We start from the raw sequence: 13,403 nt of genomic DNA on the forward strand, positions 1-13,403 counted from the left end.
TTGTTTATTGTATTTTTAATTTTGTATCTGAACTGTCCTGACATCTACAGATAAAGGGTGGTATACCAATTTAAGAAATAATAAAGACTTCTACTGCCATGAATCATAGAATCATAGAATCACAGAGTTGGAAGAGACCACAAGGGCCATCGAGTCCAACCCCCTGCCAAGCTGGAAACACCATCAGAGCACTCCTGACATATGGTTGTCAAGCCTCTGCTTAAAGACCTCCAAAGTAGGAAACTCCACCACACTCCTTGGCAGCAAATTCCACTGTCGAACAGCTCTTACTGTCAGGAAGTTCTTCCTAATGTTTAGGTGGAATCTTCTTTCTTGTAGTTTGGATCCATTGCTCCGTGTCCGCTTCTCTGGAGCAGCAGAAAACAACCTTTCTCCCTCCTCTATGTGACATCCTTTTATATATTTGAACATGGCTATCATATCACCCCTTAACCTCATCTTCTCCAGGCTAAACATGCCCAGCTCCCTTAGCCGTTCCTCATAAGGCATCGTTTCCAGGTCCTAGCTCTTTCTTAGGAGAACCCTGGCTCCCACCCAGCCCTTTCTTAGGAGAACTCAGGAGTCCTGGCTCCCACCGGCCCCTTCCAAAAACGTATGCGCCTTCAGCTCTTGCTCCCCTCCCCCTCAACCCAACCACATTACTACTACTACTACAGCCTAATCCTGTGGTTCCACAACATGGGGCACATGCCCCATGGCCTTTTAGGCTTCCTCCACGTGAACAGGATCTTATTTTTGAATAATAATAATTATATGTCAAACGGGGTAGGGGTGGGATCAGAATTTTAGAGATGCTTAGGTGGGGCGTGGCTAAAAAAAAGGTTGGGAACCACAGGCCTAATCCTTTTGAAACCTGAAACTTGGTTTTTTTTGTAGGATTCCTCCTATACCTGACCATGGGTAGGCAAACTAAGGCCCGGGGGCCGGATCCGGCCCAATCGCCTTCTAAATCCTGCCTGCGGATGGTCCAGGAATCAGTGTGTTTTTACATGAGTAGAATGTGTCCTTTAAAATGCATCTCTGGGTTATTTGTGGGGCCTGCCTGGTATTTTTACATGAGTAGAAGGTGTGCTTTGATTTAAAATCATCTCCGGGTTATTTGTGGGGCATTGGAATTCGTTCATTATTATTTTTTCCTTTTCAAAATATAGTACCGCCCCCCACCACAAGGTCTGAGGGACAGTGGACGGGCCCCCTGCAGAAAAAGTTTGCTGACCCCTGCCTGAGACTGTAATTTCAACACCCCACTTCACACTGCCTCTGATACTGTTGCATTGACTAACAGCAACCATAATGATCCTCGCGCCCTCGCAGGGAACCCAGGAGTCCGGGATGCGCCAGCTCCCAGCCCCTCCCGCTCCCTCCGACACCCAGTCCGCCCTTCCAGTTCTCCCACTTCCTCCACCCCCCAGGTAGCCCCTCCTTCCCAGTTGACCACTCCCTAGAGGCTCCTCCCGCCTTTGGGGTGGCGCTTCTCCCGAATCCAGTCCTACCAGAAAATCCCAAGGAAGAGACTTCTCTCTTTCTCCCCCCCCCCCATCCCCGCGTCTCCTTCCCCCTCCTTCTCCATCTAGGGCTGGGCTAGTCTCTCCCCTTCCTTCTCTCCCTTTGCTCGGCGGGGCCAAAGATCCTCCGGAAAGTCTCTCTTTTGCTGGAGTTTGGACACACACAAATATATATATATATATTTTTTAAAAAGGTAGGGGATATTAAAAAGAAGAGCATTGCTACCTTCCAGGGGAGGTGGAGGAAAGGAATGAAATCAAACCGCCCTACTCTGCAAGATAAAAAGCTGAAATCGGAAGGGAAGGAGAAAGAAATCTGTAGGGAGGGGAAAGGGAAAAAGTTGCTACGGAGGCATCGCTTCTCTGGATCTCACCCGGTACGTGCTAAACGCGTGTGTGTGTGGAAGGGGGGGGGCGCGTGTTGCAGCGCTGCGGTCTCTCCGGCAAGCGGGTGGTGGATATTCCTGGAGGGGTTTATTTTGGGGGTGGGGGTGATCGGGAGATCGGCCCTAATTAGGATCGTTGGGTGCAGTCGCTTAGGGAGGGGGGGTGTACAAATTCTCTGGGGGTGGGAGGAATCTTTGAGCTAAGGGAGCAGCTCTTGGGCGGGGGGGGGGGAATTTGCTTCTTTTTTTTTGATGTGTGTGGCTGCTTCTATTAGGATTCAGGTGAGGGTTTGCAAGGATTCTTTAATTTAGAAGGGAGGGGGAGTATTATTATTTTTTGCAATAAAGGCCTAAGAAGGCAGTTCCCTCCGCCGGGAATCTCATGAAGCCTATAAATAGACCAGATGTTGGTTGACAAACCCCAACACACGCCCCCCCCCCCCACGCGGTTTGAAACATTGCAGAGTTAAATGTGTTGTGAGAGATATCTTGAAATGCCTTATATAAAATCCCAAGTATCCTTATTGCACAGCACTGCAGAAGATAGCCCTGCAGACACACACACACTGATTGTTTTAAGAACTTAAAAGCATTCGATACAGGATGCTTCTATAAAGAGACTATTATGCTATAAACGTACACACATTGAGGCACCTTTTCCGGTTGAGGCACCTTTTCCGATTAGTCTCGCAAAAGTCATGCTTGCTGCACACTCCAGAGCTGCAGAGAGCAAGTGACATATAACGCCAAAAATATTCCGCGCCATGAGGCTCCCGCTCTTAATAACCGACAGCTCCTCAGGCACAATCCCCCCTAAGCCGAATAAAACAACACTGGTCTGAACGGGATCCCCCAACCAGAACATATGGCGCCATAATTACACCTAGACCAGGCTCCCAGCCCAATCTAAAAGTGGCTCACGAGGAATCCCAAGCGCATCCTCGCTTCCTGTCTCACACAAATATCACCACAGCAGAAGGTGCAGCCTTGCCATTTCATTAACACACAGAGACGCATGTTTTGAGGTAGGCTGTTTCTGCATATGCATGCAAAAGGTTTGATTCGTCAAGCTATGCCTTTCCCGGCGCCTGAAGTATTTTGTGCTTGTGGGTTTTATGATTGTTTCGTTCATTCTCATTTTCTGCAAAGGGTTGTTGTGTCCCTTGCTAGCCCTATTCGGAGCAGGTCCATCAAAACCGTTGGCCCTACGTTTAGCCACGACCGTTCATTTCAGTACAGTGGTACCTCGGGTTACAAAGGCTTCAGGTTACAGACTCCGCTAACCCAGAAATAGTACCTTGGGTACTATTGTGCTCTGGTGGTGCGGCAGCAGCAGAAGGCCCCATTAGCTAAAGTGGTGCTTCAGGTTAAGAACAGTTTCAAGTTAAGAACGGACCTCCGGAACGAATTAAGTACTTAACCCGAGGTACCACTGTAGTTAGGGACGCGGGTGGCACTGTGGGTTAAACCACAGAGCCTAGGACTTGCCGATCAGAAGGTCGGCGGTTTGAATCCCCGCGACGAGGTGAGCTCCCGTTGCTCGGTCCCTGCTCCTGCCAACCTAGCAGTTCGAAAGAACGTCAGAGTGCAAGTAGATAAATAGGTACTGCTCCAGCGGGAAGGTAAACGGCGTTTCCATGTGCTGCTCTGCTGGCCACATGACCCGGAAGCTGTACGCCGGCTCCCTCGGCCAGTAAAGTGAGATGAGCGCCGCAACCCCAGAATCGGTCACGACTGGACCTAATGGTCAGGGGTCCCTTTACCTTTACCTTTACCACTGTAGTTCCAACTCTTGACTTGGGCTGGAGGGGCCACAACCCCGTTAACATATGTAAAATCAGTGTACGTAATAGATGACTGAGATGAAAGGTGAACTAGCAGAGCCAACAGCCATTATAATAAGCAGAATACAGGAGAAAATCAAGGCTTTCAAAAGTCATTTTTTAAAGCAAGCAAGCTGCTGCATATCTGATATGGATCGGCTAGAAAATCTGGCGGTGCGTCAAAGTCATTCCCTTTACATCAGCCTCAAGCACGAGTTGTGGTTATTCAGTGGTGAACAGGAAAGCACTCTGAACATGCTCAGAGGCATTCTCTTTCATTGGTAGCTCTTCTGAGGTGCTTTTGCTGAACCCCTAGCAGTGGCAAACTTTGGGCTCTAACATTTCCACGGCACCCTGTATGACACCCAAATTCCCCCCCCAATCTCTTTTGTCATTGTTGCGGTGCCCTCTCGGATCAGTGCCCAGTGTGGGTGAACCAGTCTGGCTCCCCTAAATTCACCTCTGACCCCTAGTTTCATACAAGCAGTTGGATTATGGGAAACATAGAGTGGTATATTATGTTCTATCCTGCCCCCCCCCAACAACAGGTAATTCAGGGGTAGCTGATGTGTTTAACTCTGGATGCCATTGAACTCCAGCTCCCATAATCCCTTTCTGTGGGCCACACTGCCTGGGCCTGATGGGAGTTGTGGTCCAAAATACCTATCTGGAGGGCCGCCATGTTTGTTCATGCACTAAGGGGGAGCCTTCCCCAGATTGGTTCCTTCCAGGTATTTTGGACTACAACTCCCATCAGCCCCAGCCAGGTTGGGGAAGTCACTTTCCTGAGAGTTTAAATGAGGTTTTTGTTCGTCTTGAGGGCTCCTTGTTGGCATATTTCTCCCTGCAGCAGCAGAAATGCATAGACGCTTATAGAAACAGGTTTCGGCTTGGTGTTGCAAAATATCTTATCTATTACGCCATGCAGATCTTGTTTTGTGGCTACAGATGGTGGATAGCCATCTGCTTATTTTCAACTAATTGCACATTTTGGCTTCATGCCATCCAAAAGAGATTATTGGGGGGAGGGGGAGAGCAGAGAGAAACTAAGATAGGTCAACCTAAGATAGGGGAAATCAAAATTCTGGAGGTATAAAACCCCTTTTTGGAGTTTTGCAATTAAATTCCAAAGCAATCAAGGGATTGGGAGTGGCTGATAGAATGCAATTGTATTCTGAGACAGAGAGAGAGATTAGGGTCAGTGTATACAAGCAGCAGATTCGAGTGATGTAAAGGGATTTTCGGGTTTTTTGGAGCGTACCACTGCAGGAAATTAGGTCTGAGTGCTTCCCCAGCAGAAAATCCTCCTGGTAGATGCACAAATACAGAGAAGACGAACTTGAATGGTTTCCCAACATGCTGCTTTTTTACATGTAGGAACATGCACACAGTGCTTTCAAGATTCGTCGCCTCTACCTGCAGTCTGAAGTAGTCGAATCCAGGATAATAATTTGATTTTAAACTGGCCCTTAATCACTGCCTTGCCTTCAAAAGCTCACTTGGGCAAAGGACTGTATTTTGGTCTTGCTTTGCCACAGTTGCCCATTCTCTGGTTACACCTCCAAGTTGGATTATTGCAGTGTGCTGCTCCTGAAGACAGTTTGGAAGCTGCATCCAGTTGTATAAGGAAGGCGCCAGGCAAGCCTGCCTGGGTAGAGCATCACACAAACGGGGAGCCGCTGCAGAAAAGACCCCGTTCTGTGTTACCACCCTCCGGACCTCTCACAGAGGAGGCCCGTGAAGAAGGGCCTCAGATGATAAATGAGGAGAGTCTGGATTGTTTCATATGGAGAGAGGTGGACCTTGAGGCATTGTGGTTCCGTTTTAAGGTTTTATAGGTCCAAACCAGCACTTGGAATGGGGTCTGTGTAAAGCCCTAAATGATGTGGGGCCCAAATATCTGAAGGAACGCCTCTCTCTATAACTGAGTCTACCTGGTTGTTATGGTCAACAGAAGAGGTCCTTCTCAGGGTTCCATCACCAAGTAAAGCCTTCTCAGAAGTAGAAGCCCATCTTCAGAATTACCTCTTCTCTGAAGTATGTCTGGTTCTGATACTCCTTGAAGATACAGTGGTGCCCCGCAAGACGAATGCCTCGCAAGACGGAAAACTCGCTAGACGAAAGAGTTTTCCGTTTTGGAGGTGCTTCGCAAAACGAATTTCCTATGGGCTTGCTTCGCAAGACGACAATGTCTTGCGAGTTCCTGCTGGTTTTTTCCCCTTCCCCCCCTTTTTCTAAGCCGCTAAGCCGCTTATCAGCTGATCCGATCAGCAGATAAGCCGCTAAAAGTCGCTAATAGCGCTAGGCCGCTTATCAGCTGATCCGATCAGCAGATAAGCCGCTAAAAGCCTCTAAAAGCCGCTAATAGCGCTAATCCGCTAATCCTTTCGCAAGACGAAAAAAACCGCTAGACGAAGAGAATCACAGAACGGATTCTTTTCGTCTTGCGAGGCACCACTGTACACTTCTCTCTTGAGGCCTTTGGGAGATCTTGAGCATTGTGCTGGCCATGCTGTTGCTGTTTTTCATTGCTTGCTGTTCAGTTGCATTCTTTTAAAGTTTTAGCTGCTCTTTTATTATTTGTATTCAACGCTTTGCTTTGTGATTTGTGTAGCCTGCCCTGGGAGCCTGTGGTGAAGGGTGAGGATACAAACCTGATCAATGAAATAATAATTTTATTATTGGATAAAAACAGTATTGAGAATTGGTGAGAATCAGTGTTTTGGGAACTGATCATGTGATCAGTTTTTGTTTTTTTTAAATGATAATCTCCCTAGAGAAACTACCAGGGAACATAGTGTGGCATTCAGTTACGTTTCACTTAGTTTTACTCACCATAGGCCTATTGAAGTGAATGGCTCTAAGTAACTCATGTTATTTTCAGTGTCTCTACACTGAGTAAAACTTAGTTGACGATAACCCACAGTTAATATCAGGGCCTTGTCAGTATTTGGGGGGGTCCGAAACATTTCCTGCTAGCTAGACGTAAAATCTTCATGAAGGATGAGAATTAAAGTTTATTCGCCTTTTAGTCTTCAGTTTTCAGCATTTAAAACCATGTTCACCCTTGCAACAAGCCCATGGGTCACTATTACCACCATTTTTCAAGATAAGAAGTAGGTTAAATCAGAAATCTCTCCTTAATTGCCATCCTATCCCACCTCCGGTCAGTTCGCTGACTGAAAATTTCTTGCTTTGTTTCATAGGGGAGGCTGTTCTGGAGCGAAAGATCCCATCTTTGATTTGAGGCGGCATGATGCGAGACTTTGGAGCCCCTGAACTAATAAGAAGCTGAGATTTTTTTTATTTTGGGAGACACAAACACACCCTTTTGGAAACAGGGAACTGAACCCACCATGCCCGTTTGGGGAAACAGACCTGCGTGCCCTAAGATGGTTGGTTTGCCAGGAGTGTTGAAAAAATCAGAGTGATGTGGCAGGAAGCTCAACTTCCCTCTGTGTGAGCAAACCGTTCTCCAACATATGTATTTGCTTGGACACTGGAGATTTGTGTTTTCGGCAGCCAGCTTCTAGGACAGCTCCAAGCCCGGAAGAGCCAAGATTTATGGATAACCCACAATTGTGGTTTCCTTGAAGACTGAGCCACCAGCCTTGGCATCTGGAGCGGAAAATGCCATGCTAGGCCGTATTCTTCGTGGCAGGGAGCTGATCTTCGCGAGCCTCGGGTCCCAAGTAAACGTTGGTTGCTCTGGGTGTATAGCTCCCACACCTGCTCTTTAGTTTGTTTACATATATTCATCTACATTATAATAATATATCTATATTATCGTTCATCCTCTCCCTGCGCCATGTTCCTCAGCAGAGCCAAGTCGTGGCTCCCTGGACTGCCTTGGCGACGAGGAAAGGCGAAAGATGTGAAAAAGGATGAGGAGGAATTGCAGGGGGAGCCGGAGGAAAGCACGGCGCCCCTGAAGCCAAGATGGTGGAGCGGCCGACGCGTCTTGGGCGCTATTGGCTGGGGCCAAAGTTCCGCTGCTGGAGAGAGCTCCCTATTGGCCAGGATACCTCAGCACCTCTCGCCGCCGAAAGCATCCGTCGAATCGCCAGAGCAGTTGCAGATCTGCTTCAACTTCGCCCGTCATCTCTTTGACCTGTGCGTGGTGACTTTGCTCTGTGCCTCGTCCCCGGCCTTCCGGCTGGTTTTGGATATCCTGGGATTCGGGGGTCCTCTTAAGGTCTGGCTCCACGGCTTTGCCTGCTTCTTAGTCACCGCTTATGGGATGTACTTGGCCCTGTGGCTGGTGCAGGAGTACCTGGTGCAGTTTGCCTGCCTCTACGGCTTCCTGCAGACCCTGGTCTTGTGTGTCAGTATCCAGGCCGGCGGGTCTGAGCCCCCAGAGGAGAAAGAGTCCATCGACTCCGACCCAGCCAAGGAAGAGGAACTGTCAGCAGCCGGCACAGGCAAGCAGTCGCCGCCGCTATAAGGAGGAAGACTCTGTTGGCCCGCCTCCCGCGGCTGTTCGGGGTAGAATTGGGTCATGGAAGCCAAAGAGCGCAGCTGATGTGGTCCCCATTTAGGATGGCTGGACAGACACGCACAAAAGAGGAGGGAATAGAGAGTGTTGTGCGGCGGGTGTATGTTTGCAAAAACATATGTATGTGTGTATGTCCTGTCCCCCGTGCAGGTGGTTCCAATGCCCATTTGTGAATGGCTTTTTGGGGAGCAAAGGGAAGGGAAACCACCACAACTATGACCACCGAGAGGGGCCTTGGAGAAATCATGGGGCACGAGAGTGGGGAGAGTTGGGTGCACTCCACATCCAAACCAGTCTGAACCTGGTTTTCCTGTCTTGCCTGCCCCCAGTGGATCTTGGGAACTAGGTTTGGTGGGAAGGTGAGGGGACTCGAGGGTTCATTGACAGGGTCATGGACATGCCTCTGTAGAGCATGTTTGGCTGGCAGTTTTGAAGAAGCGTTGATGGGGTGGTCCGCGCATACCCAGTTCCTATAATCTGCAAAGACTGGTGATTTCACGTTTTAGCAGAGGCGTCCCTAGACCCAGTGTGAGTTGTCTAGAACGGACACTGGGAGCTGTGCTTTGATCTTGAACAGCAAGCAAGTGCAGCTTTCTGCTCTGGTGGCCTAGCAGGTGAAAGCAAGAGGCTTTGGACAATCACTTTGGAGGGTGGAAGGGAGACGCCAGGGGAAATGATCTGGGAAGGGCCAGTAGATGCCACATTATCTCTTCTTGCCCCCGTCTCAAGCTGGGGCAAGTGGGTGGGTACTAGGGATGAAGAACATCCCATCTTAACGGACCAGAGAGTGGATTTATCGGAGGATAGGGTGGGGTGGATTTGAGAACTAAGGGTCAGTTCCTATGAGAGAGACCTATTGCAGTGTTTCCCAACCTTGAGTCTCCAGCTGTTTTCAAACTACACTTCCCATCATCCCTGACCACTGGTCCTGCTAGCTAGGGATTATGGGAGTTGTAGTTCAAAAACAGCTGGAGCATCAAGGTTGGGAAACACCGACCTATTGTACCTGCACAAGAGGATTCAAAGGAGCCAATGGGAGGACTGGGGTTTGGCAGGAAGTGTTCTAATTGGTATGACATCTAATCTAGGGGAGGAAGATTCCAGAAAGTCATGAAAGCCTCCCGCAACTTAGAGCAGGGGTACCCATCATGGCACCTTCCAGAGATGGTTGGACTACAGTTCCCATTATCCCTGGTTATTGGCTGGGCTTGCCGGGGCTGATGGGAGCTGGAGTTCAGGAACCTCTGGAGGGCACTATCAGGAAATATGTAAAACTACTGAGGAGGAATCTGGATGGGGGTGGGCTACTGAGGACTCCCTGTTAGAAATGGACTGCCTCTCCCTAGCTTATTCTGAAGGGGCAGGGTGGCTGTTTAGAAAGTTGATCTTCCCCTCCATCCCAAACCTCAGGGATAAGCGGTTCTGAGCCTGGAATTTCAGCTAGATTCCACCTGCTCCTCACCAGCATCTAGAACTTTTTCCAGCAGGAGAGTCTAGTTCTTTGCCCTGTTTTCTTGATACCCACCCCAAGCAACTTCAGCAATATTGAGATTTAATGCTACCAGATCAGTGTGAGCAATGTGTTGCCCAAAGGATCTGTGTGTGATTGAGAGAGGATCTCAGCACGCCTCTCTGCGGCCCAGGTGTGCTTGAGCCGCGCAGGGATACAAATGTCTACCTTTACCACACACCTGCACCTGAGGTGTGCCCTATTGCCTCGCAAGAGGGTGTCCCAAGTTTCCCAGAATATTAATGTTCACCTGCGGGCAGCTTGGTTACTTGTACAGACTTGCAATCGGGGCTGCCAGCCATAGGCCCAATCAGCCTCTCTTCCAAGGTCCTGTTTGTGTTTTTCTTGCCAGGGGATGGGAAGTTTATATTGCGCCATGCTTGCCGCTGGAACTAGGGACCACCGGAGTGGATGTGGCAGTTGTGTTCGTAGGAACATTATTCCTTTCCTGAAAGTGGGGAGGCTCATTTCTGGCAAGACCTTCACATTCCTAGGTCAGCACATCTTTCTAGATCAGCTCAACACTCTTCATTCTTCAGTTCTGTTGTGATCATGTATGTCTGTTGTGATCTCCTAAAACAAACGCCACCTTCTTGTGTGGAATCCATCCTATGTTGTAGCTATGTGAAGTCCACAGTCAGGTCCTTTCCAAGTTATATACCTTACATTTCTGTCTCCCCGCCCCCTTCTTCCCTTCAAGATCCACGGTCTCTGATGCATGCCCAAAATGCCCCCACAACAGATGTTCTCACTGGGTTATCCCCACTCCTTCCACAAACACAAATAAAGTTTAACCTCTCCCCTGAACACTCCTCTGTTAGCCGCAAGCAGTGATGTATAAAACATGCTTTGATTTTGAGTTTCTGGAACCTAGAACATATCCACTCTTTCTCATTAATCCCTTTTGTGATGTCCCCTTTCCCCGCTAGATCATCCCTCTCCCTCTAGCTCCTTGAGATCCACTTGATCTCCATGTTGTGATAGACAAGAAAGTGGCAAATTGGATCATTCATTTTTTAAAAAATGGTTGCAGGAAATAATTCTACATTGCAACCACATTCAGAGCAAGCTGCAATCTCATTTTCAGCAGAAACACTCCCATTTCATCTAGGAAACGTCCTCTGGATTCAAGGCCTTTTCCAAAAATGCACAGCCCTTTCTGCAAAAGCTTCATTTCCTTCTCTGAATATTGTCTAATACCCATGTGATATCTTTCAAGTGAATCCCCTCTCTTGTCCGAATAGAGCCAGAACGTCCCATGCCATCTGCCTCGAGCGAGAATAAAAATATTAAGCGTTCCGGTTCTGAGGCAGAATGAATGCCTTCTCTATCCTTTCAAACTTCTGGCCTGCCACTGCGGGTGCTGGCAAACACTGCTTTTGTGGTGTGCATTCCTGTTCCAGGAAGAAGAGCAGGGCTTTGGCCTCCCAAATGCTGTCGGAATCCCAACTCCCATCAGCCCTAATCGGAACGGTCAGTAATTAGGAATGATAGGAGTTGTAGTCCGGAGGGCCACAGGCCTCCCACCCCTGAATCAGAGATAGGAACTGAGAGGAAACAGTTCCCTTTGCTCAGGGTCGTGTCCTAGATCTTTGTCTCTCTGGGTGACAGATCTGAAGTGGACACCCTTTTAATTTCTCCCTCACGTTCACCTACGAGCCTCTTCCCCTCTTGCTGAGGGGCGATTAGAAGGCCATCGCAATGGCCATCGCTCTTTGTTGCTCCCTAACTCTGAGGAAAGCGGTCTGGATGGGAGGCCCTCTGAGGCAAATAGCAGCAAGCCCCTTCCACAGTTAGAACACATCACACTGGTCTCCTATCCAGGTACAGTTTTTCACCTGGCGTTCCAGAGAGCAGTGAGAGGAAAGGGTGCTTTGGACAATGTCCCCACCTTAATCTCAGGACCCTTGTAGCTGACTAACTAGGCTGACCACTAGCAGCAGTCGTGGATGTGACACCTCTGTGATACTATGGCCTCGAGGGACTCCTAAAAAACCCATCTTGTGATGTATAGCTGTGGTACTGAAGTGTCTACTTTTGTCCTTCGGCCCATTTTCTCCAAGAAGTTTACTTGAAGCTGTAGAGCCACCAATTTTGTGCCCTAGCAGCGGAATTAGCTGTTTCCTCAAATTGATTGACTTGACTACAGCCCATTGGGATAGGTCTATATTGTTGTGTTTTTTTAATTCAGTCCAGAGCGGCGCATGCCAGTCTAAAACGAAACCCACCAGCATAAACATCCTTCCTTAGCACAGTCTTACGGAATTCTTCCCCTTGTGCTGTTTGTGCGTCTGGTTGTTGTTAATACTACAACTCCCATCGTCCCTGACTATGTGAACTGGGAATGATGGGAACTGTAGTCCAACAACATCTGGAGGGCCACAGGTTCCCCATCCTTGTGAGCCAAAGCCATCCTTCCACCCACTGAAATGTCATGAACGGTTATTCCTGGAAGAGGGGCTAATCTAGAGAACGGACTATTGGAGCTGGATCTAGAGAGCTCTCCACAGCTCAGAAGCAGGCAGAACAGGATTTCTGACACTCGAACCCACTTTGTTTTTGAAAGGCAAGGGGAGAGTCAAGAAAATATTTTGAAACGACTGAGTCTTCTAATGGGTGAGTCCCCAAAACATTTGAAGGCAGAACTTCCTTGGCAAAACTATCCTTGAATGTGAATTTGTGGCAATTTTCTTGGGTAGAGGCAGGTAGTATTCTGGTATCTGTTGATTTCCCACGACAACTGCACCCCCCACAAAAAAACCCTCATTCTTTCCTCAACCAAACTGAGCCGGAGTTGGGGGTGACAAGGATTCAGTGAGGCCATTTTTGAGAACGAGCAACTCAAGGAAGGGTTAAAGCCTTCCACCTGCCTCCCCTGGAAGTGTCCTGTCTGCACACGTGCCAAAAGGAACAGACGAAGCTGGAAATCCTGTGTTTTTTCCACATAATGTGACGTTCCACCCTCTTAGTAGTGACTGACTTCTTATGTTGGTTTCAATGCAACACAGTGCTCTTAAAAAACAAAACAAAAAAACCCCTCGCCGCCTCGCTTACTGGGATTACCAGAGTGTTTATTTGGGAAACCTAGTAATTCCTCAGCAAATTTATATTGCGTACGAATCGATCTCAAGATGGCAGGTACTGAAGGGTGTGAGTGGCGTCACACATACTAGCCAGTAGCCGCCTGCGATGTTCCTGCTGAAACATAATGCACCTGTATCATCGCACCGCTGGCTGTGCTATTCTACGTTGGAGGGAGGGAGACGCTAGAATTTTAATAGGCTCCATTCTGAGGCAGCATTGTTATGAAAACTGTGAGGTGTTTGCCAGTGAAGGGAAGATCAAGAGAAAATAATAATTGTGTGTGCTTCATGAACAGCAGGAGGCGGCTGGGTGCCTCTGTGTCTCCACAAAACGGTACATCTCTGCAACCCCTTGAGAGCCAAAATATACCTCTTCCCTGTCCTGTTTGGTCATGCACCACTCTAGATGTTCCCCGGTGCCTGAGAAAGTGTGTTGCCGTTTGTGATTTTGGAAGCATAGTGGTTATTTTCTTCATTGGGTGGGGTGGGGTGGGGACCAAATTACCCTGTTTTACTTGGGAACGCATTGGTTGTGTATAGGGGGCGGCTGCAGGCGGGAGAACTGCATAAACTAACCTGT

At 48.5% G+C, this 13,403-nt stretch overlaps 1 protein-coding gene across 1 annotated transcript; it reads left to right on the forward strand.

The window, feature by feature from the left end:
* The first annotated feature begins 1,514 nt into the window (after positions 1–1,514).
* Positions 1,515–9,083, forward strand: LOC308581146 (uncharacterized protein C6orf47 homolog). The gene is made up of 2 exons (XM_081183647.1): positions 1,515–1,903; positions 6,942–9,083. Exon 2 carries the CDS (start codon positions 7,544–7,546, stop codon positions 8,177–8,179), a length of 636 nt encoding a protein of 211 aa, XP_081039773.1. The 5' UTR covers positions 1,515–1,903; positions 6,942–7,543; the 3' UTR covers positions 8,180–9,083.
* Positions 9,084–13,403: the final 4,320 nt, after the last annotated feature.

Source organism: Podarcis bocagei, assembly GCF_964188305.1.
Source record: "Podarcis bocagei genome assembly, chromosome: 2".
NCBI classification, from domain to species: domain Eukaryota; kingdom Metazoa; phylum Chordata; class Lepidosauria; order Squamata; family Lacertidae; genus Podarcis; species Podarcis bocagei.